The 20,736-nt window shown below is 41.6% G+C and overlaps 1 protein-coding gene across 5 annotated transcripts in view; it reads left to right on the top strand.

The window, feature by feature from the left end:
* Positions 1-1,696: 1,696 nt before the first annotated feature.
* The window catches only part of PDE4DIP (phosphodiesterase 4D interacting protein), a 212,731-nt gene continuing 193,691 nt past the window's right edge, over positions 1,697-20,736 (top strand). For 3 of the 5 annotated variants that reach the window (XM_077119716.1, XM_077119715.1, XM_077119714.1), the window contains exons 1-2: positions 1,698-1,960; positions 19,344-19,399. In XM_077119716.1, the coding sequence (XP_076975831.1) occupies positions 1,941-1,960; positions 19,344-19,399 (76 nt within the window). In that variant the 5' untranslated portion in view covers positions 1,698-1,940. Of the gene's footprint in view, positions 1,961-19,343; positions 19,400-20,736 lie in introns of all 5 variants that reach the window. The other 2 variants (XM_077119707.1, XM_077119717.1) reach the window with 2 other exon arrangements.

The following is a 20,736-nucleotide window of genomic DNA, read 5'->3' as shown; positions in this document are numbered from 1 at the left end:
GCAATGCATGTCTGGCTCTGCATAGAGTTCCTTTTCAACTCCGTAGCCCCGTAATTTGATTTAAGGCAAAACCAAAAATAGCACCATCTTTGGTATGCAAGATGGAAATCTGACCCTTCCTGCCCCTTATATACATTTTTTTTTTTTTTTTTTTTTTTTGCCTCAGGCAGCAGGAGATTCTTGTCAGGACAGGTGGTCTGTGAGCTTGGTCTGGAGTGACTCTGGACCTTAACTATTTCCTGGTAACTTCTAAGCTCAGCAGCAGTGTGGCCTCGGCTACAAACTAGTCGTTTCTGGTGTGGAATTATAGATTTATGGGCTTATATACAGTTCCTCTGAACTGTCATCAGGTTTTTTAATGTTATCCTGTCCTCCCCATCCATACTCTATATTGATAATTAGAGGAACTAATTAATCTACAGAGATGGGAAGCATGAGGGTTTGCTCCAAGAATATAGGTTTCCCAACGGCTGACAAATACTCAGGCGTGCCAGAGTCCTAAGTGAGTTCAACTCCTAGGATACCTGAGAGAGTGAATTCTTTCTGGAGGAGACTTGTTGGTCATAGCGCTGGAAATTCAGGAAACGTGTTTGAAAGGGCCACACCACAAAGAGATCAACTTGTATCAGAGCCTTAGCAGAGACTTTGAGCCTGGGTCTCAAGTTTGTCATTTCTGAAACAGGTATAACTAGATTAACATCGCTACGTTTTGGCATCATAAAGCTTTTTGCAAATTAGAGGTAGTGATTATGTCACTTAATAAAAAGATTTATTTAAATAAATTAAATAAATTTTATTTAAATTTATTTAAATAAAAAAAGATTTATTTTAGAGCTAAAAAAAGAGCTTCAGGGCTGTGAGCACTTTGATTGAGGCATTTCTGACTTGTTTAAACCTATCTGCATAAGTGGAACAGGGTTTCAGGCAAGACCATCTCCAAAGGAACATTTTCCATGATCTTAGAACTGCTGTGGAGGGGATTTCGGGACTCGATGGCCATTGTCTTGAAGCCTTTTAATGTGCTAGGAAGTGCTTGAACCTTCTGCTCCTTGAAGCTAGTGGTAGAGTCCAGTTGCCTCTGTGCTGGGGAAACAGAAAACCAGGGAGGTAGAATGCCATCAAGTCAAGGGAAGGCTCTGAGCTGGAGGCCCTTAATGAGGCTGCAAGGTTTCGCCAGCACGCCTTTCTTCCCGAGGAAGGTTCCTGTCTGTTTGCAGAGCAGTGTGAGACTGACTTCACAGATCTCTACGAAAGTAACATGTTGTCCCATGACCATCTCGTGCATACATCTGCGCCCAGCTAGGATGCCACCTGACCCTTCCCATACTGCAGCTCTGGCTCTAGGATGACCTGTGACTCGGGTGATTCAGGCAGATAAGTGGACCACTTCTCTTTTCGTTTAAAGCCTCTCACTGTGCTGGGCGAGGAACGGACGGCTTAGCCCTCTGCCCTTCTGCCCAAACCACTGATTTCAGCTAGCCAGAGAGGCGCGGGGGTGATGGACAGAGAAAGCAGCGCGTAACCTGGGCGGTTTCTGCGCGGAGCTCACTGGCTGCGGGAGCCCCGCCTCCCCTCGCGGTTGACAGCTCCGCTGGGGCCGAGCCTCCCGTGCCAGCCGGTCGCGTCCAGCCTGCGCGGGTGTGCGCGCCGCGCCAGGCCGCCTCGGGCCCGGCTCCCGAAGCAGCTCCGAGCGCCGCTCTGCTCCCAGGCCAGCTTCCTCCAGGTCCCCTCCCTTGTGCCGGTCACGCCGTGAGCGGGAGCCTTGGCCACGTCAAACGGGTTTCTGAAAAAGCAGGGAGCTGGAGCTGTCTCTTCGCTGACACAGGAAGAAGGAGCCCGGGAGGGAGAAAAGCCGCTGCTTTTGACCCTGGAGATTCGTGGGCAAGGCTGCTTCTTTCCCGGGGCTGTCTGCGCTCCAGGCTGAGGAGAGCGCCTGGGAAATGGAGCAGATGTGGACGCGGTCCGTGAGTTATTTCTTTTGGGTTGTATTCTGGGCTTGGTGTCCCCCTCCCTTCCCCCCCACGCCCCCATCCTCCGCCCCCCACAACGGGGCTTCTTTTTGACAGCTTCTCTTTTTCAGTGCCGGCTCCTCTTTCATTCCCAACCCACTTCCCTCCTCCTCCTGCACATGTTCTATTATCCTGTGGTTTCCTTGTTGAATGAATCCCCCTGCCACCTCGTCTTGATGTTAAAAATGTCCAGTGAAGGAGCTTGGAAGTTTTTGTAGAAATATTTCTCTGTCTCATCTTGTTCTTGGGACTCTCTTCTCTACAGACTATGGGGATTCCTGCAGGTCTTTCTTTAGAGACATCTTTCATTTCAGATACCACGAACAGTATCAGACTTGCTCTCACTTTCTGCCACGTTTTCCTTCTCAACCTCACCCTCTAGTCGTCACACAAATCGAAGGACTGAGTGAGCAGAACCCAGCAGGCTCATCAGCAGAGTTTCAGGTGGAGCTGACTTTGGGAGGCAAATGGAGTAAAAAAAAGAGACCAGGGCACCCGTCATTGCTCAGGCTTTGTCTGGGCCAGGGTGACAGCTTGCTCTTAGGTCGGGTCTTGGAGATGTCTGGTGGAACTGTGTTTTCTCCAACCCCACTTCTTCCCCAAATATACTTTTAAAAGGCGCTTACACACACACACACACAAGAGGGTAAGGAGAAGGATCATCTATCTAGACAAAGACTCTGTTTTTCAAAAGGTAGGAGGAGTGAAAGATGAAAATTTTGTATTCCAAAGCTGTTGCCATAACAGATACTCCTCCATCCTGAGGATTTAGCTTTGTACTGGGATGGGGCAAAATGAACATTCTGACTCCTAAGAGAATGCAGGCTGAACACAAAAGACAATTTGGGGACTTAACAGTACACATGAAACAGACCTAGGGGGGTTTAGTTGGTTGTCAAGCTCAACAGGAGTGAATGGTATGATGTGAATTTTGAAGAAAGGGCAAGTTGAAGCTTTCTCTAGATTCGCAAGTAAGGATTCTATCCTTTGCTCCTCTCTGTTCTCCTCAGGCCTTTCCTAGAGAACTGTGCTCTGCTTTGGGCATCAACAGATAAAAGAAGTACAGTCAAGGGACATGAGAGGACCGAAAGTCCTACCTTGAGTGGTGGAGAAAGGAACTAGGGCTGTGTGGTTTGGAAGAGAAGATGGAGAGCTGTCTGATCCCTCCCTTCAGAGATTTGGGAACATTGGTGGTGGAGGGATCAGACCAGTTTAGAATCTCTCAGGAGGACAGAACAAGCACTGAGTGGAGCAAGTTGTAGGGAGGCAAGTAACAGCTTAATGTAAAGCAAAAACTTGCTAACAAATGAACTACTGGGGTAGGTTAAGAAATTCCTGACCCTGGAGTTACTCAAGCAAAGGCTGGATGACCGCTTGATGGCGATAAGAGTGAATGTTTCAAGGATTCTTGCTCTAGATAAGTGTCTTTCAGACTTTAAAAAACATTTAGGTTTAGATATAAAAATTCAGACAAATTCAGAAAAATCACAAATCATGCATTTACAGACCCGTTAATTTCACACCTAACGATACCCATGTAATTGTCACAAAGAAATAGAACATTATCAGCATCTCTGAAGCCCTCCTCTGGCCCCAAGGATAACCTCTATCCTGGTTTTTAACAACTGCAGATTAGTTTTGCTGTTTGTGGACTTTACATAAATGAAATTATACACCATGTACTTTTAGCATCTGGTTTCTTTCACTCAACCTTATGTTTTTGGGATTCTGCATCTTGCCATGTGTACTTGTAATTCATTCTTTCTTTCTTCTATACAGGACTCTATTGCATGAAAATATCATACTTTATCCTTTCTACTCTTGTTGGGCATTTGGGTAATTTCCAGTCTGGAGCTATTATGAGTGGTAATGCTATGAATATTCCTATACATGTCCTTTGGTGAGCATATGTGCTCATTTCTGTTAGGTAAATACGTACAAGTAGAATTGCTGGAAATCTGTTCAGCTTTAATAGATACTGCCAAGTCATTTTCTAAAGTGATTTCAAAAGAGACTATCCAAATGGCTGAGACACTGTGAAAAGGTGTTCTATACCAGTGCTTATCTGGGAAATACAACTTAGATCTACAGGCCTGTACCACTATACACATATTAGAATGGCTAAAATGAAAAAGAGAAAATATCAAATGTTGACAAGGTGGAATAGTCAGAAAGTTCACAACTTTTTTTTTTACCCCTACCCACAATAAGAAATATAGTTACATTGCAACCAAGTACATTCATATATGTGACTAAAACAAAAGTTTTATTAATAGTACTTAACCTTACTATGTGTTTTATACTCTGATATTTTCTATCCTATCTTTTGTTTTTAAAAATGTTGATTGTAACTTGCTAAATTTATTTCATCATGTAATGGGACACAGTTGGAAAAATCTTATAATCACAGATCATAGCTGAAGTCTTGCATCCTCCCTAACTCACAGATGAGATCAGTTCTAAAGACGTTCATAAAAGTCCAGTACATGTAGGCATTATATAGGCACTAAGGAACTAAGGATAAAACAGTGGATGAGACTAGGGCTCTGCCCTTACGAGCTTTACATTTTCTTCATCTATGCTTTTAATACGGAAGGGCTAAGGCAGAGACATGCATTGGCTGCTCTGGAAGCACAGTGGAAAAGCCCCATTTGAGGGATTCAGAGAATAAAATCTACCATTTACTAAACTTTCGATGTGTGCTAATTCCTCTGCATGTTTCATTTCACTTAATCCTCATGGCCCCATGAGATGTGTTGCTATACCCATTTTTAAGATAAATCAGTCTCTCTTTAGAGAGATTAAAAATTTTGCTTAAGGTGATACACAGCTAAGGAAGAAGTGCAGCCTGGAATGATCTAATTCAAAGTCCTATGCTCTTCATTGCTTCACTTGAATCTTATAGGACACTCAGTTTCTGAGTTGGTTCTTGAAGCTGCCTATTTCTGTGCTTAAGGATAAGCATAAGACTGTGTGTCTAAACCCGTATTTCATTGTGCGAAGCTCTGAAAAGCCGGCTCTGAGGGATTCTTCACAGGAGCCCCTTTGCTCTTTATCTTACTCAGGCTAACCACAAAATACAGGTGTTGAGTATTTGAGTTCTCAGAGTTAGCTTGATATGCATCCTTTTCGCCTCTACAGCTCAATGGGAGTGTCCCCCCCTGGGGGGGGTATTCTGACTTGAGGCCAACGCCTTCATTAAATCATTTGAGGAGAGTGTAGTTGGTTCTGGAACCGCGAATCTCTCATGAATACACTGGCCTTAAGAAATGCTGTTTTGGTCACTAATCACCCTGATATCCATGAATAGGGTAAGAGTTGTCAAAGAAAGCAGCCCTTGAAGATGATGAAGAAACTGATGAGGGTAGTTTTCTTCACCTTGTAAGTCTAATATCAATCAGGTAAGCAGCCTCTACTGCTCTAAATTTTTAGTGCTCACCTATCTGAGCTGGTAACTCTACCCCTTAAGCCCTAGGGTTTTGTGTGGTATTTCAGGGTAATTGTTTCTATTAGTTCTTATTGCTGCTGTAACGAATGGCTATTAACTTAGTGGCTTAAAACAATACAAATGTATTATCGTACAGGGCGGGAGATCAAGGTCTGAAAATAGGTTCTCAGGGTTACATTCCTTCAGGGAGCTTTAAGGGAGGAGCCGTTCCACTTCTCCCAGCCCTAGAGGTTATCTGCATTCCTTGGTTTGTGGCCCCTTCCAAAGATGGTGTCACTCTGGCCTCTGCTTTCATCATCACATCTCCATTTCTCCTTATGAACTTCTTGTGTCCCTCTTTTAAAGACCCTTGTGATTTCATTGGGCCCACATGGGTAATCCAGGATAATTTTCCCTCTCAAGATTCTTAATTTATGTTAGATTGTAAAATGGTTTAGCCACTGTGGAAATCAGTTTGGCATGCCTCAGGAAGTTCAACACCAAATCACTAAATGTCTGAACAATCCCACTTCCAGCTGCACGCCTTCAGGATTTGAAAGCAGGAACTCATACAGATATTTGTACACCAGTGTTCATAGCTGTGTTATTTAGAATAGCCAAAAGGTAGAAGTAACCCAAGCATGCAAAATGTGATATATACACACAATGGAATATGATTTGCCATAAAAAGGAACAAAGTTCTGATGGGTGCTTCAACAAGGATCACCTTAGAGACACCATGCAACGTGAAATAAGCCAGACACAAAAAGACAAATTATCGTATGATGTCGCTTATATGAAATACCTAGGAAAGGAAAGTCATAGAGATAGAAAGTAGCTTACAGGTTACCAGGGGCCGGAGGGTGAGGAGAATGGGGAATTATTGCTTAATGGGTACAGAGTTTTTGTTTGAAGTGATGAAAACATTTGTGTAATAGGTTTTGAGGATGATAGCACAATATTGTAGGTGTAATAAACTGTACACTTGAAAGTGGTTAAAGTGGAAAATTATGACTGGTGTATGCATTACTACAATACACAGTTAATTGAAAAGGAGATCCTGAAGTATAATATGCAAAGTCCCTTTTATCATGTATGGTGATAGATTCACAGGTTCTGGAAATTAAAATATGAATATCTTTGGGGGAGGTGGGCATTAGTCAGCTTACCATATTGTTAAATGCTGAAAAAGTTATTACTAATTCTATTCCCCTTTTAGGTGGAAATGTTCTTGTTTCTTCTGGTCCATGGAAAAGCTGACTAACACTCAGGCAAATCATATATGAACCTTATACAACTTCTCAAATAAGAAAAAGTGAACTTGAAAATTTTAAGGGTTATTCTTAAGTCTGAAGGTTAGGAAATATTACCCTGTAATTTGATTAGTAAAATGCAAGCATTAACAGAATTTGCCTGTTGTAGCTCTGACAATTTGAAGAAGTAGCATCCAAGAAAAATAAAGGCAGTGTTTCAAAATTTAGGAATTTTGGTTTTATTTCTCTTCTCCCGCAAAGTTAAAGTACAGCCTTCAAGTGAGACAAGATATCCAGTTATCGTAGTTATATTATATCCAAGTGACCCTAATTGATAACTTATTTGCAATTAATCTGCTCCATATTAACTCTTAACCGAGAGGAAACAAGAACATATATTTCTCTTTGAATTCATGGTGAGTTTACTGTACAGAGTCCCATTTACTAATGTGGAGTTACAACTATAATGACAGTTCCCCCTAGTTTGCAGCTGAGGCTAGAGATTAAGTAATTTGCTGTGCTCCACACAAGTAGGGAGTGGTGGTGCATGAAGGTCTATTTATTCTGATGTCTTTGCTTACCTTGGCACTGCTGCTTTGTAGACGCGCTTTGTGTCAGCAAAATGCTTATTTTCATCATTCTACTATTACAGCATGTATTTCCTATTTAACATTAGGACTGGTAGCAATTATGGTAAGGAAAATCTCTGCCTTTGCAACTTGGTCCACTTTTTGTTTTTGCTTTTGTTTTTGTTTTTTGTTTTTTTTTTTTTGCTGTAATGCAGCACCACTTGTTGAATTTTTTTTGCTTGTTTGGTTTCTTGTTTGTTTGCTTTTTGGGGAAGTGCATGGACTGGGAATTGAACCCGGGTCTCCCTCATGGCTGGCGAGAATTCTACCACTGAACTGCCCTTGCACCCCAGGTCCACTTTTAAATAGGCCTATACTTGGATTCTGGCTTGAGGAATTTGCCCTCATCAATGCTTTCATTCCCCATCCCCCACCTTGCTTATTTCCCTCATACCAGATCAGACTGGACCATGTCCCTCCATGCTTCCATCCCCTCTTTCCCTGCATCTTCTTCAGCTCACATGGCAAAGCTACATTTAAAATGCAGAAGGCTGGGGAGGGTTTGGTCTTGACTCTGAAGAGACAGGTTGGCTGGTGCTCACGGTGGTGGCCCCTCCAGCCTGGGTGGCTTGCCTGACTGGGGGGATCATTTCTACAAGGCTGGGTTGCGCATCCATTCATTCAGCGAAGGCCCCGGAGCACTGCACCTATTGAAATGAGCACTATTTTATAAATAACGTTGCAAGCTGGGCTCAGAACTTTCCACAAGTTGTCACTGGCAAACATTCAAGTAGCATTTAAAGTTAGAAGAAAGATCAGAATAAATGAGACGTCATGATGACCCGAGGTGGCTCTGCCCGAATTCTGTTTAAAACCTTCATATACACTGAGGCCTTGTTTTCCTGGATCTCAAAGAAACTTCTGAGATTGGTAGTCACCCAGACAAGCATGCTCTTAATTGTTTTTCCTGAGGCCTCATGTCTGAAGCATTTTATTAGTCATAGAACTATTTATAATGAGTTCCTCCTTTTTTTTTTTGGCATGGGCAGGCACCGGGAATCGAACCCGGGTCCCTGATATGGCATGTGAGAACTCTGACGCTGAGCCACCATGGCCCACCCTGTAACGAGTTTTTAAATAACAACAACAACTTGTATTTTTGTAGTACTTTAATGGTTTGTGATACTCTTTCTCTTAATTCATTTTCATTATTTCCAGTCCTTTTCTACTTGTCTCACTCTGCAGAAACTTCTTTCTCCCATGGCTTCTCCAAGGCCACATAGAAAAGAGGTAACCTGCATTTTGTCTCTTCTCATTATAGCTGTGTGGAAGGGTTGAAAATAAACAATAATTGCTGATATGTGGAAAGTGTTGATTGACAAGAAAATTGGATAATTGCAAATATTTAACACAATTTAAAAATAAGCATATTTTAAATTTCATGATGTGGAATATTATTATTTGTAATGTGGACTTGCATGGCATATGCAATTACCATACTTTACGTAAGCATTCCCCTTTACTGAGGCTTTTAGTTTTCCAGTTCTTAACTATTCTAAATAATACTTGATAAAATCTAGGTGCCTAACGTGTCTTCTTCCCTAAGATTATTTTGAATGATAGATGTTTAGAAGTAGAATAACTCTGTCAAATACTTCTAGTCCTTGAAAATCCATTGCAAATTTATTTAATATTTTATTGATATTTATTGAAATTTTATCCCATTTAAATACCTTTTTTTAAGACCTGCATACCTGTTTTACTGAGGGGGAAACCGAGGCACACACACATAGTGTGGTGTATCCTAAGTGTATCAGTAGCAATATTCCCAACTTTTACCCTTGTCTAGGATAAAATGTTTTATTTACTGTCACTATTAGTATCTGTTACCGTCTTGAAGTTGTTTCCTGAAACAGGAATAAACAGAAAATTTTAAAATAAGAAAGTAAAAATGGATATAAATTACATCAAAATTGTGCAACCATATTAGGATGTTGATTGGAAAAGAAGAAACAAGAAAAGAAATGCTGTTATGGGATTATGTTTTTAAAACAAGAAGAAATTTACATTGGTGTCTAATGTAACAACATATGAAGTTTGGAACTGGTTTGGGTTTGCAAGGATTCTCCTGTGCATTGGGTAGAGATTTCCGGGTTATTGGGACGATGGGAGCAGCGTTAGTGCCCACGGGTCCGTGGAGGTGGTTCTGAGTGATTGTCGTGTCACCCACCCTGAGCTGAAATGACCAGCGTGGGCCTCATACACCAGCTGTTCCCACCCACGGACCTAGTCCCCACTTTGCTAGGACAACTTTGTTTCTCTTCCAAAGGCTAACTTCAGCATACTCCTTTTGGGATCATTCCTGGGTGTTTACAGCCCTAGTTCTGGGGCTTTTCTGTAGTCAGAGTGTGCCCTACCTACTCTGTCATAGCCGTAGGTTGTTCCTTTATTTGGTATTCCCCATACTCCAAGTTTGATAGAGGAAAAGACTGTTTTTACCTCTAAATCTTCAACATCTAACATTGTTTCTAGCGCTTAGCAGATGTTCAATTAAAAACTTTCCGAAGGACATTCCCTGCCCCCTGGTGTGAAAGTCTGTTGGGTAGGCTGCTCCTTATCATGGAATGGATGCAGCAGATTAGAGTTAGCAAGGATTGGTGTCATCATACATTCCAACTGCATTTATTCGTTGTTTAAGAAAGGCGCATCCTATTCCTGTTATGATCTAGACTCCTTGAATGCTGGGTACACGATAGCGAATCACGTAAAGACCTGGCCCTCAGAGCTGAGGTCCTAGCGGCATCACCACACAGAAGCATAAATCAGTTACCCCTGGACCTTAACAGTTCCTCAACTCTAGCTTGCCTCAGTATTCTGTAAGCGCAGACATCCTTGGTAGCTCATCTTTACTCTAAATTCTTCACCCTTAGCATCCTTAACTCTGAAACTATATTCCCTAACCAAAGATCAGGTCTCCGATTTCCCATTCATTTTTTTTTTGAAATGAGCAGGCACTGGCAATCGAACCCGGGTCTCCGGCATGGCAGGCGAGAACCCTTGTGCCACTGGGGCTCGCCCTTCCCATTCTTTCCGAATGACCAGTTCCCCAGCCTACATATCTTCCAGGTTATCTGCTCCTTATCTCATTTATCTCCCTACTAAGCTTAGACCTCAGGGTCAGCTATTTGGATTATGTTCCCAGCAGTGCTTTAGAATTTCCAACTGCCTTAACAACCGACTCTTGGTTGGTTTTCGAATCCTCTAGAAACCTATAAGCTTTGTTTTAGTACATTTTAAAGTCATACTGAGAAGGTAGACCCTAAATTCATCCTTTCTAATCTCACCTGGCCCATAATGTTGCTAAAATTTTCTTCTTCTCTTTTTCTAACCTGCCTCCTTCCTCTTATCATCTTCTGACTCTTCCTCATCCTCTCAACGCACAGTAGTTAAGCCTTTGATTCCAGCAAAATAACTAAAGGCGAGGTACAAAACTGTGTGTTCAATATTATTTCCGTTTTGTAGAATTCACACAGGCAAATGAATAAAGATCTAAACAAAAATACCTAAAAATCTTACTGTGTTGCCTTTAGTGTTTTTAAAAATTATTTTTGTTTTTCTCTGTTATGCTTTTCTAGTTTTCAAAATTTCTTCAAGGAGTATGTAATACTTTTAAGATGATAAAAATTAGACATTATAAAGAAAAGGAACAGTGAAAGAGTACATGTGAATAAAAAGATAGATGAAAAGAATCTGTGCCTTGATCTGCGGGCTAAGACTCTGAGATGGACTGAACCGCCTGCTGCAGTGTGAGAAGCATGAGCATTTCTTAGTGCCTCGTTTATCTGGTTGTTAATGAAGTTTTTTTTTTTTTTTTTTTTACTATAAGAAAAGCACAAGCTAAGGCATAGAAGTGGGTGGAGAGGCTACACTGTCCCTGGGTGGTGTAACTGAATCCAAAGCAGAGGTTTTTTTACCTGTCTCTTTGGAAAGAGAGATACAGGTGTCTTGTTGGACTCAGGTGATGGGTAGGAGAATTTATTGGATGTTTGAAAGTCTGATGACCTCAGAAGGCAAAATGAGGGAAATAATTACATGAGTTGTCTTTTACCTTTTTTATATTATCAGGCAATTGCTCTTAACCTTGATGGATAGCACCAAGAAAAAGAATGTTAATTCCTTTGAGGATAAAGACAGTGCGAGAGCAAAAAGTCATAAAATGTAGAGCAGTTGTTGCAGATGCACGCTGACGTTTGTAGTTCGTGGTGGCTGTTGAAGACCAGCACTCAGGAGCGCGGCTGCCGGAGCTCCATTTGGCCATAGGCACTGTCAGTGAATAGGCTGTTGAGCGAAGGGTGTGATTGCAGTCTGTACTGGGTGAAAGTAAGTGTTAGTACTTTGGTGCCAAGGTAGCCCACCCTGCGTCAGTGTGCTCACAAGTGACTCTCTGCTTTGAGGGGCTTCGCCAATGAAGCCCTCATATGTATAGCAGTTATTGAGAAAAAAATAATCTCATAGTGTTTATTATATACAGTCATCTTGGACTCTGCATCTGTGACTTCTGCTCCATTTACATTTAAATATACAATTCCAGTGCCAAGTGGGGGATATGTGACAACGTTTGAAAGATGGTAGATAAACTCAGTGTTTCTTTTGGTAAGAGAAAAGAAGATGGAAGGAGAAGCCTTAGAACTTGCTCACGAAGGGTATTTTACATTTTGATTGTGTCTATTCCTATCACCCTTCCTACCTGTAGACTTATTCCCTTCGTCTTTAGGGATAATGTTAAGTGTTGTTTACAGAAGGGGCTCTTGAAGGAGTGAATATTCTGGAGAAATTTGGATGGGGATAAGGAAGTATAAAATGGATGGATGACAACTTTTCAGATTAGAACATTTTTCAAAAGCCACGCTAGCTACTTCCCTTTTAGGTTTTTAATTCATTTGTCACAGGGCATCTTTTATACAAGTGCTAAAATACAGAGTGAGCTGCGCCCATTGGGGATGAGTTTTCCCAAACAAATTGGTGTCAGAATTTGAGTCTAAATGCCATCTCATTAGCACCGCAGTGCCCACCCTTCCCTTCAGTTCAGTTTCTCAGGTGTCATTTCTCTGGAGTCAAGGCAGGTAAAAAGGAGGTTCTGGGTAAATATGTGGATACAACTAGGGCATATTGGAAAGAGTAAAAGTTTGGAGTCAAGCAGAGGTTTCAAGTTCAGTTTCTGACTAGGTCTCTAGTTTTCACATCTATGAAATAGGGTTAACTACCTACATTATAGGACTTTGTGAGGACTGAATGAATAAATACATATAAAGTATCAGGACTCAATAGATTGTGGCAGCAGCAGTGGTGGTGGGTGATTGTCCATAATCGTGATGCTCATTCAGTACAAGACTTGTCTTGAGGAAGATTCTAATGGACGGTGACATATTGAGCTATAAAGTTATGCACAGGCAGTCCAGAAGTTTTTACCTGTGATGTCTTTATTCCTAAATTGGCCCTATTTGTGGAACCTTCCCATTAAAAAATTCTCAGGGCTAGCACTGCACGTTAAAGAAAGTAGGTCACAGTTCTCTCTCTGCTTCTAACCCTTTTATGTTTGCAAGGGTTGAATGTGAATGCATTTAAAATATGAAAAATGGACCTTTGAACATTAGAAAGCTTTGTTCAGTTTCAACCAGAATCTAGCAATTCTTGCCAAAAGAACTTTTACAATATGGGAATTAGAACACACTGTGTTTTTGGCTCAGTTAACACTGTGGGGACCTCAATAAATAAAAAGCTTCAGCAATCTTCCTGTCTTATTATGTGTGCTCCCCTTTTCTTGCATTTGGAGTCATGTTTGAGAAGTCTACACTGGGCCTAATCCCTCACGTATTGAGGACATTAATTAGAAAAGCAATATATGTTAAATCAAAATATGTTCTCTAAAATGTTTTTTAAAATAAGAATTAACTTTTTTAGTGTAAAAAAGGAAAAACAATTCACTTCTATTTCCTACCACCCTAAATCCAGAAACTTTTTACTTTTTCAGGTTTGCTTCTAATCTGTATTTGTATGTATTTTTATAGAAGTGCAAACCTAGTCCTGATACTTTCTTACTCACGCTATTTGAAATTATCTTTGGAGGTTCTAAATAAGTTAGATGAATCTTATAGTATTTGAGGAAGGAGGTGGAAATGAAGGGACAGATTCTGGCTCCCCTTAATCCCCGCTGTTGAAATGAGTATTCAGGGGAAGAAGGATTAAGGGAGGGAAAGGTGAAAAGAAAGTTGGAAGGGGTCCTGGGAACTGTTGTTGCCTATTCAGGCAGGAGGAACGAAATGAAAGCCGAGCCCCAAATGCAACCTTCATTTTCCTTTTTTGGGGGGTGGGGTGGGGTGGGGGTGGGAGGGGGTCTTTGTCACGTACTGTGTATCTTTATGCCCACCTTTCCAGACCTAGATTCAGTCATCTCTTTTTTCCAGAGCTCTCCTAGATCCTAACCTCCCAACCAGGACAAAATTAATTGCACTCTAATTTATGTTCTGAAATCCCTGTTTTAATATCATTATTTTAGTACTTGTCTCTTTGAATCATGCGTCGGCCTCTCCCACCAGACTGAATGTGTTGATAACAGGGTACGCTTTATTCACCTTTGTACTTTTCGTGTGGGGAACATAAGCAACTTCTTGATACAAGTTATGAAATGAAACTAAAAGCCCCATAGTAACAACCAGGACTCAGTTCTTCATTCTGAACACTGCTGTAGAAAATAGTATTTTCCCCTTATGGATTTATGTTTATGATAAGAAAACTATATAAAAAAGGTGTTTAAAAGATAGAAAATGCCTCTGAAAAAGGCACTTTGCCCCCAGGCTTCAGCGAGGGTGGTTATAAATGAAGTAGACAGTGATACCAAATGTGCAGATTGCAAAGAAGCACTGTAACAGCCTTGCAGAAAATATCTCTGTAAGCTCTATCATGGCATTATCCTTTGCTACGGAAGGAAAGATCTCACATCTCCACCACTTCCCCCAGTATTGTAAGACTAGACTAGTGGACGCTTAGAAAGGAGCTGAGTCAGTGGCCATTTTCAAGCAAAGCAAAAATTGGGTGCTTTGGATATTTCTGACCATAAATAAACCAACTATATTTGGAAAATTACTGGAAGAAATCATGAAGGCACAGTTTGTAAGCATCAGAGTATCAAGAGGAGATGGATGGCTTTGGTAGAATGATTATTTTCTGATTATTCTGAACCTAATCACCCCAAAAAACTGTAAGAAAAGCTAGTAATACGGGAGATTGCATTTGGATCTGTCGTTTGAATCCAATATCTGAATCACTGCTAAACAGCATATCAGGGAGATATGGGTGGTAGACGATGCAGAAATTAAGTGAGTGAACAGCTTGTGGGTGGGCTGTGCTTGGAAAACTCTTGGTTCTTCAAATTAAGTAGGAGAGTGTTTTGGCAAGAACATTAATAATGTAATTTAGTGGTATTAGTATTGGAAGATAGATGAGATGGGAAGATAAAGGATAAGGCTTATTGAGGGACAGAACAGTTCATTTTTAAATATTGGGGGAAAGATTATGTTTGTGCATCTGTGCAGGAGAGCTCTAAGTACCCTGGAGATTCTTCATGTTATCTGAGCATGAGTCATTCATGGGGAGATGCTTTTCTAAAAAAAAACTAGAAACACTTGAATTTGAGAAACTGGGGCAAAGATAGACAAGTTCTTTCCAGACTTGGGTGACACATGAGGATTTACAACCAATATTACTGCTTAGTATGTGTGTGGTGGGGGAGGGCATGCCCCAATTCTCTTTGCATTTCGGTTTGTTGGTTGTCGTCATAAATTGTAATCCCCAGACATATTCTCTGTATTTCTTCACTATTAGCCCATTCCCTTAGGGGGCATCACATTCCTTCCTAACCTTTTGGAGCAGCTGAGTGAGCCCCACTCTTTGGGAATACGAGAGGAAACTTGAGCTGTTAATAGAGCTAAAGTGATTTTTCTTTTCTCCTGAGAGATTACAAGTATCCCCATTAACTCAGTACTCATCCAGGGTGACCCCTTTACCCTTCTAGTTTATGGATTCACACAGGGTAAATCAAACTCAAAGTGGCTGTGGCTGGGGGGAAGATGAGGTAGCTGGCTGCAGGGATAGCTTTCCTCATTGTATGTATCACCTTGTTGTAATCTGCTCTGGACTTTTAATGTGAATCTGTAGCACAAGGAGGATTGAGTGAGATCATGTCTGGAAAGCAAGCTGGACCCGACCCTTGGAGAGTATTAAAATGGATTTTAGGGTTAAACTTGAATGGGGAAGGTTTGCATAATTAATGCAAAGGGCCTTAGACATCCATGCCCTTCTTTTACAAATATTGGAGGAAACCAAAGCCCAGAGAGGTAAAAGTGACTTGTTAGCAGTAAATGGCTTGTAGCCACAAATTAATGAATTGTGCTTCTCAAGACTGCATCTTAAAGCAGAAATAAATTTCTCCCGGCACTTGATCCAAATCAGGATAACAGCCTCAGAGGCCCATAAGGAGCCGGGCAGGGGTCATAAATGAGTGAATGAGTTGGGACTATGACAGACAGGGAGTTGCAGGAACCGTGGCAAATTGAAGAGCCTGTTATGTGTAACGGGGCACATATCACCTCCCTATGTGGGAAGGCAGGCCTGGTGTTGCTGGATGCACTCATCTTCCAAGAGAAGTTACAAACGGGTCAACCTCACGTGAACCAAATAAAGCATGTTGGATGGGCTGAATTGGCTCCTGATGACATATGCACAGTTACCTTGTCTGTGGGATGAGCCTAATGGAATCCATCCAACAGCAACTACTTAGAAGTTGTATTCCCCAGAAACTTTCAGGACCTGGCTCTGGTGGGTGGTTTCAGCATCCTCCATGATCCATAGGTCGTGTCTGCATCCGAGTCTGTCTTGCCTGTTCTCAGGGAAAGTTTTAATGAGAAGTGACATGACCAAAAGGCCATTGGTGGAGAAAAGGAAGAGACAGAAGAGCCGCAAGCTCCTGATTTGCTTCTTGTTTGTTTTTCGGTCGGCCAGAGGGAAACTTTACTGAGGTCTCAGAGCCTTGGAGCTGGGGAAGGAGACTGCCCTGAGGGAGGATGAGGAGCCATGAATAGGGACCCTTATATGACCTTCTTCTTGGGGTGCGGGCTGTGGGTGTGGCCACACTTCCTCTTGCAGCATTTGACCGCAGAAGGGTGCGGGCGAGCCTAACACTTGCAGCAGATCATCTTGTCTCGGTTGTACTCCTGGGCGAACGGGCAGAGGGAAGTGTCCACTGTGCTGGCCGGGACACGGGCACCAGGTGCAAGTTGGACCCTTTACGACGAATGATGTCAGGGTTTCAGAGTGTGTGGCCTGCATCTGGTTGTTTGCCCACACATCTCAGATGCACCTGGTCAGGTGGAATGGCCTCCTTGTGTTGGATTTTGGCTTTGATGCTCTCCCTGGGTTCGTTGGTTCGACCCTGATGGTGATGATTTCGCCCGTTGTGGTCTTCCACAGATCTGCCTCTCTGCTCCGGCTCTCGGCGGCCTCCTTGCAGAGAAAGAGCAAGCTGGTGATTTGTTTTTGAATAATAAGGAATTGCAGTTCGTGTATGTAGTCTAGTGTGTCCTGTCTGGTACTTTCCCATCTATCTGGGACTGAAAGATTTATGGCCAAGATCCAGCCCCGAGACAGAGAAGATAGGTCATCATCGATTTCTAAACAATGTCAGTCTTTCCTCTTCCTTCTTGTGAATGTCTTCTGGCTTTCCAAGAGAGAAATCCTCTAAATCTCTGTCTACAGAATTCTTTTTGGTAACAACTGACTAGGAGTAGCCAAGGATTTAAGGGATAAGCTAAAGTTGAAAGCCTCTCTCTGTAGGAGTATTGCAATTGTTTCTGTTTCTGCCTCTCCTCCCCCAGTCTGTTATCAAAACAGTCAGCAGCCCATTTAAAACATTAGTCATTCAGTTCATCTCCTTTTGACTCAGGTTGCCTCTGGCTTAAATGCCTCTCAATGCCCTGAAAGATTCTTAATACAATCTTCCCGCTACCCAGCACCCCATCACTTCCCTGATCTCACTCCTACTTACCGCTTGCCCATCCACCCTGGCCTCCCTGCTCTTTCACAAATGTCTGGTCTCCTTCTCCTAAGGGCTTTTGCATTTGATGTTCTCTGCTTGGAAGACTCTTTTCGGTGTTCCCCCCATGGCTGCATTTATTGATTCTCTGAGAAGCCTTCCGTACTGGAAACTGCATTCTTCCCTTCCCCCTGCCCCCAGCTGTCCCTATCCCTATTCCCTACTTTAATTTTTTTTATAGTGCGAGTCCCTGGCTGATACAATCTGTTTCACTGATTTGTTTCCTCTTATTAGAGTGTAAGTTCCAGAAGTATGGGCATTTTGGTCTCTTTTGTTCACTGCTGCATTCCTGGAGCTTAAAGTATTTCCTTAGACATAATTTGGTGCTAGATTCGTATTTGTCAAATACATTTTGGGATTTTTCTCCATCTGTGCTGTAGATGGAGGTGTTCTCTGTGGCACACTTGCTTGGTACACATACCCCTTGCTATTGAATGATGATATTATTAATGTTTCCATTAAATGGACTGGATTTTAATTTGCTAGCTGCTGGGATGCAGTATTCCAGAAATGGAATGGCTTTTAAAAAGGGGATTTAATAAGTTGCTAGTTCATAATTCTAAGGCTGAGAAAAATTCCCAATTAAAGCAAGTCTATAGAAATGTCCAATCTAAGTCATCCAGGGAAAGATACCTTGATTCAAGAAGGCTGATGAAGTACAGGGTTTCTCTCTCAAGTGGAAAGGCACATGGCGAATACGATGTTGTCTGCTAGTTTCCTCTCCAAGCCTCTTGCTTCGTGACGTTCCCCCAGGGGCATTCTCCTTCATCTCCAGAGGTTGCTGGCCGGTGGACTCTGGTTTTCTCGGTCTTATGGCTCAGCTCAGCTCTGCTCTGACTTTCTTGTCGTTCTCAAAAGGCATTCTCTCCAAAAAATGTCTCCTCTTTTATAGGATTCCAGTAAACTAATCAAGACCCACATAGAATGGGTGGAGACACATTTCCATCTAATCAAGTTTAATACACACACTTGATTGAGTCACATCTCTGTGGAGATAACCTAATCAAGTTTCCAACCTATAGTACTGAATAGAGATTAGAAGAAACCATTGCTCCCACAAGACTGATTAGGATTAAAACATGGTCTTTCTAGGGTACTTAGATCCTTTCAAACTGGCACAGACTGTTTCCCAAATTCTCTGTGTTAATTCTCCTTCTTCAATGTACCTTGAATCTTTTCATTTCCCTCCATTTCCAGTCTTTCCCCTTAGTTAAAGCCACCATAACTTCTTACTTGGAGTTTAGACTTGGAATTTGGCACCCACTTTTGCCACCTCCATGCCATCTCCCTCAGGTGACAGGATGATCAATCTGGCCATTGTCATTCATTCCCTCCTTTGATGATTTCCCGTTGCCCTGCACCAAACTCAGTATCCTTAACACATTCCACAGGGTCCGGCAATGTGTGCACCATTGACCTTCTCTCTTCTCTAACAGACCAAGTTCTTTCCAGACTCAAGGTCTCTGCTGTTCCCTGGGGTGGAATACACTTCTTCCTCATTCTTCATGGCTGACATCCTTCTCATCCAGGATCGAGAGTCCTTTTCTCAATTTCCTTGAGTCCCTGTATTATTTCGGTTCTCTCTGCAATTTCCTTCACGAGAGAGTAATTCAGTATTTGTGAAATTGAGTGTTTAATGACTATCTCTACACTCTGTGTGATTCTTGGGGATAAGAACTCTTCCTGTGGTGTTTGCTTTTGCATGCTCAGCACTTAACACTCTCTCTGACACATAGTAAGAGCTTGGTCTGTACTTGTGAAGTGGAGAGATAGATGAAGACAAAGCATGGGTGTCTGGCTGGAAGAGGCTGTGCTACCTTCAGACAGTCGATGCATTCAGGGTGGCATGGCCGTAGATTGTGTGTTCTTCAAACTATCCTGCCACCCCAGAGCTTGGGACCTTGCCTCTTATTAATTATAGTGTGTTTCTCTCCACAGAGATTATTTTGCAGAGGATGAAGGTGAGATGGTACCTAGAACAAGTCATGTATCAGGTAAGGAGTCATGCATCCTACTTTGTTAAACTCTTAGTTTCCTGCTAATTTCCTTGACTAATTCAGTAGACCCTTTACATTCCTGATGGCAATATATTCAGACTTCTGTTAATTTCCAAATTTGCACATACCACAGGAACCTACAATTCCCCATCTCCCAAACACAGTGCAATGGATTGTACCTGAAAGACTTATGTGAGTTCTTTCACCTTCAATGATTCTGTAATTGTGTCTAAAATTGCTTTTAAAATAATTAAAGTAAATCCAGTCTCTAAAATTCAATCTTTTAATATGCCATATCTATACCCTATTAAAATGGATATAATGATATCACCAACTTGTAAGTAAGATTAAGTGAGAAAAGTGCTTAGTGCTGAGAACCTGGCAGGGAATGAGCAGTCAGTTAATTTAAGCTATTGCTGTTACTGAGGTAATATTAGCCAGGAGCCAACTTGAATTACAAAACCAGAGTGAAGATGACTCCCTTTTGGGGATCATTTTTTCCAGAAAATCTAATCACTTGAGAGTTTTATTTATTTACTCAGTGAGTAGCCTTTGTGGGAAAATAATCTTTAATTTGAACATGTTAAGGACTTCAAAGTCACTGAACATTAGTGTTTGAAATTGTGTATGTTACATCATCAACTTTCAAGAACATAACGTAGTCAGTACTTTGAGCAGTATTTCGATCCTTTCTTTTGAGGTGAAGATCAACAGACGAGCACAGAAATGGAAGGGGAATAGAGAAAATGCCTTCTACAGGCAACATGCTAGGTTAGGTGCTGTCATTTAATGTTTTATTTAATCCATATAAACTGTAAGGTGGATGTTATTGTTCCCATTTTTATGGAAGCCATGAAGCTCAGCAAAATTAAGAGATTTGCTGACGTTTCCATAAATAGCAAGGGTCAGGATTCAAATCCAAGCTTCAAAGGATCTGCTTTTTTCATTATATCCCACGAATTTCACTTTTAATGTATTGTTCTATTTTATCAACTCTCCTTCACTTTGCCTATTTAATTTCACCTAAACATGGAAAATAATCATTCTAATTTCTTTTAATTAGAAAAATTGTATTTACTTAGGAACTTGCAGAATATCAACAAAGCAGGTGCAACTGTTACTTTGCAAACACAAAGTGGTATACAATTAAGAGACCAACAATTATTTTACAAGTTGCAGATGGAAAAAGTACCATCTCCATATCTTTAGAAAATAGAAAATTTGTGATATCCACCGATGAAATCTGCTTTAAAATCCTGTGCCAATTTACAACCCCCATACCATACCAGGCAAGGTTAGTGGCTATTAAAAATATCACTAAGTACGGGGTATCT

The sequence above is a fragment of the Tamandua tetradactyla genome, chromosome 11, assembly GCF_023851605.1.
Source record: "Tamandua tetradactyla isolate mTamTet1 chromosome 11, mTamTet1.pri, whole genome shotgun sequence".
NCBI classification, from domain to species: domain Eukaryota; kingdom Metazoa; phylum Chordata; class Mammalia; order Pilosa; family Myrmecophagidae; genus Tamandua; species Tamandua tetradactyla.
Note: the sequence above shows the minus strand (reverse complement) of the source record. Positions and strands in the feature narration are given on the sequence as shown.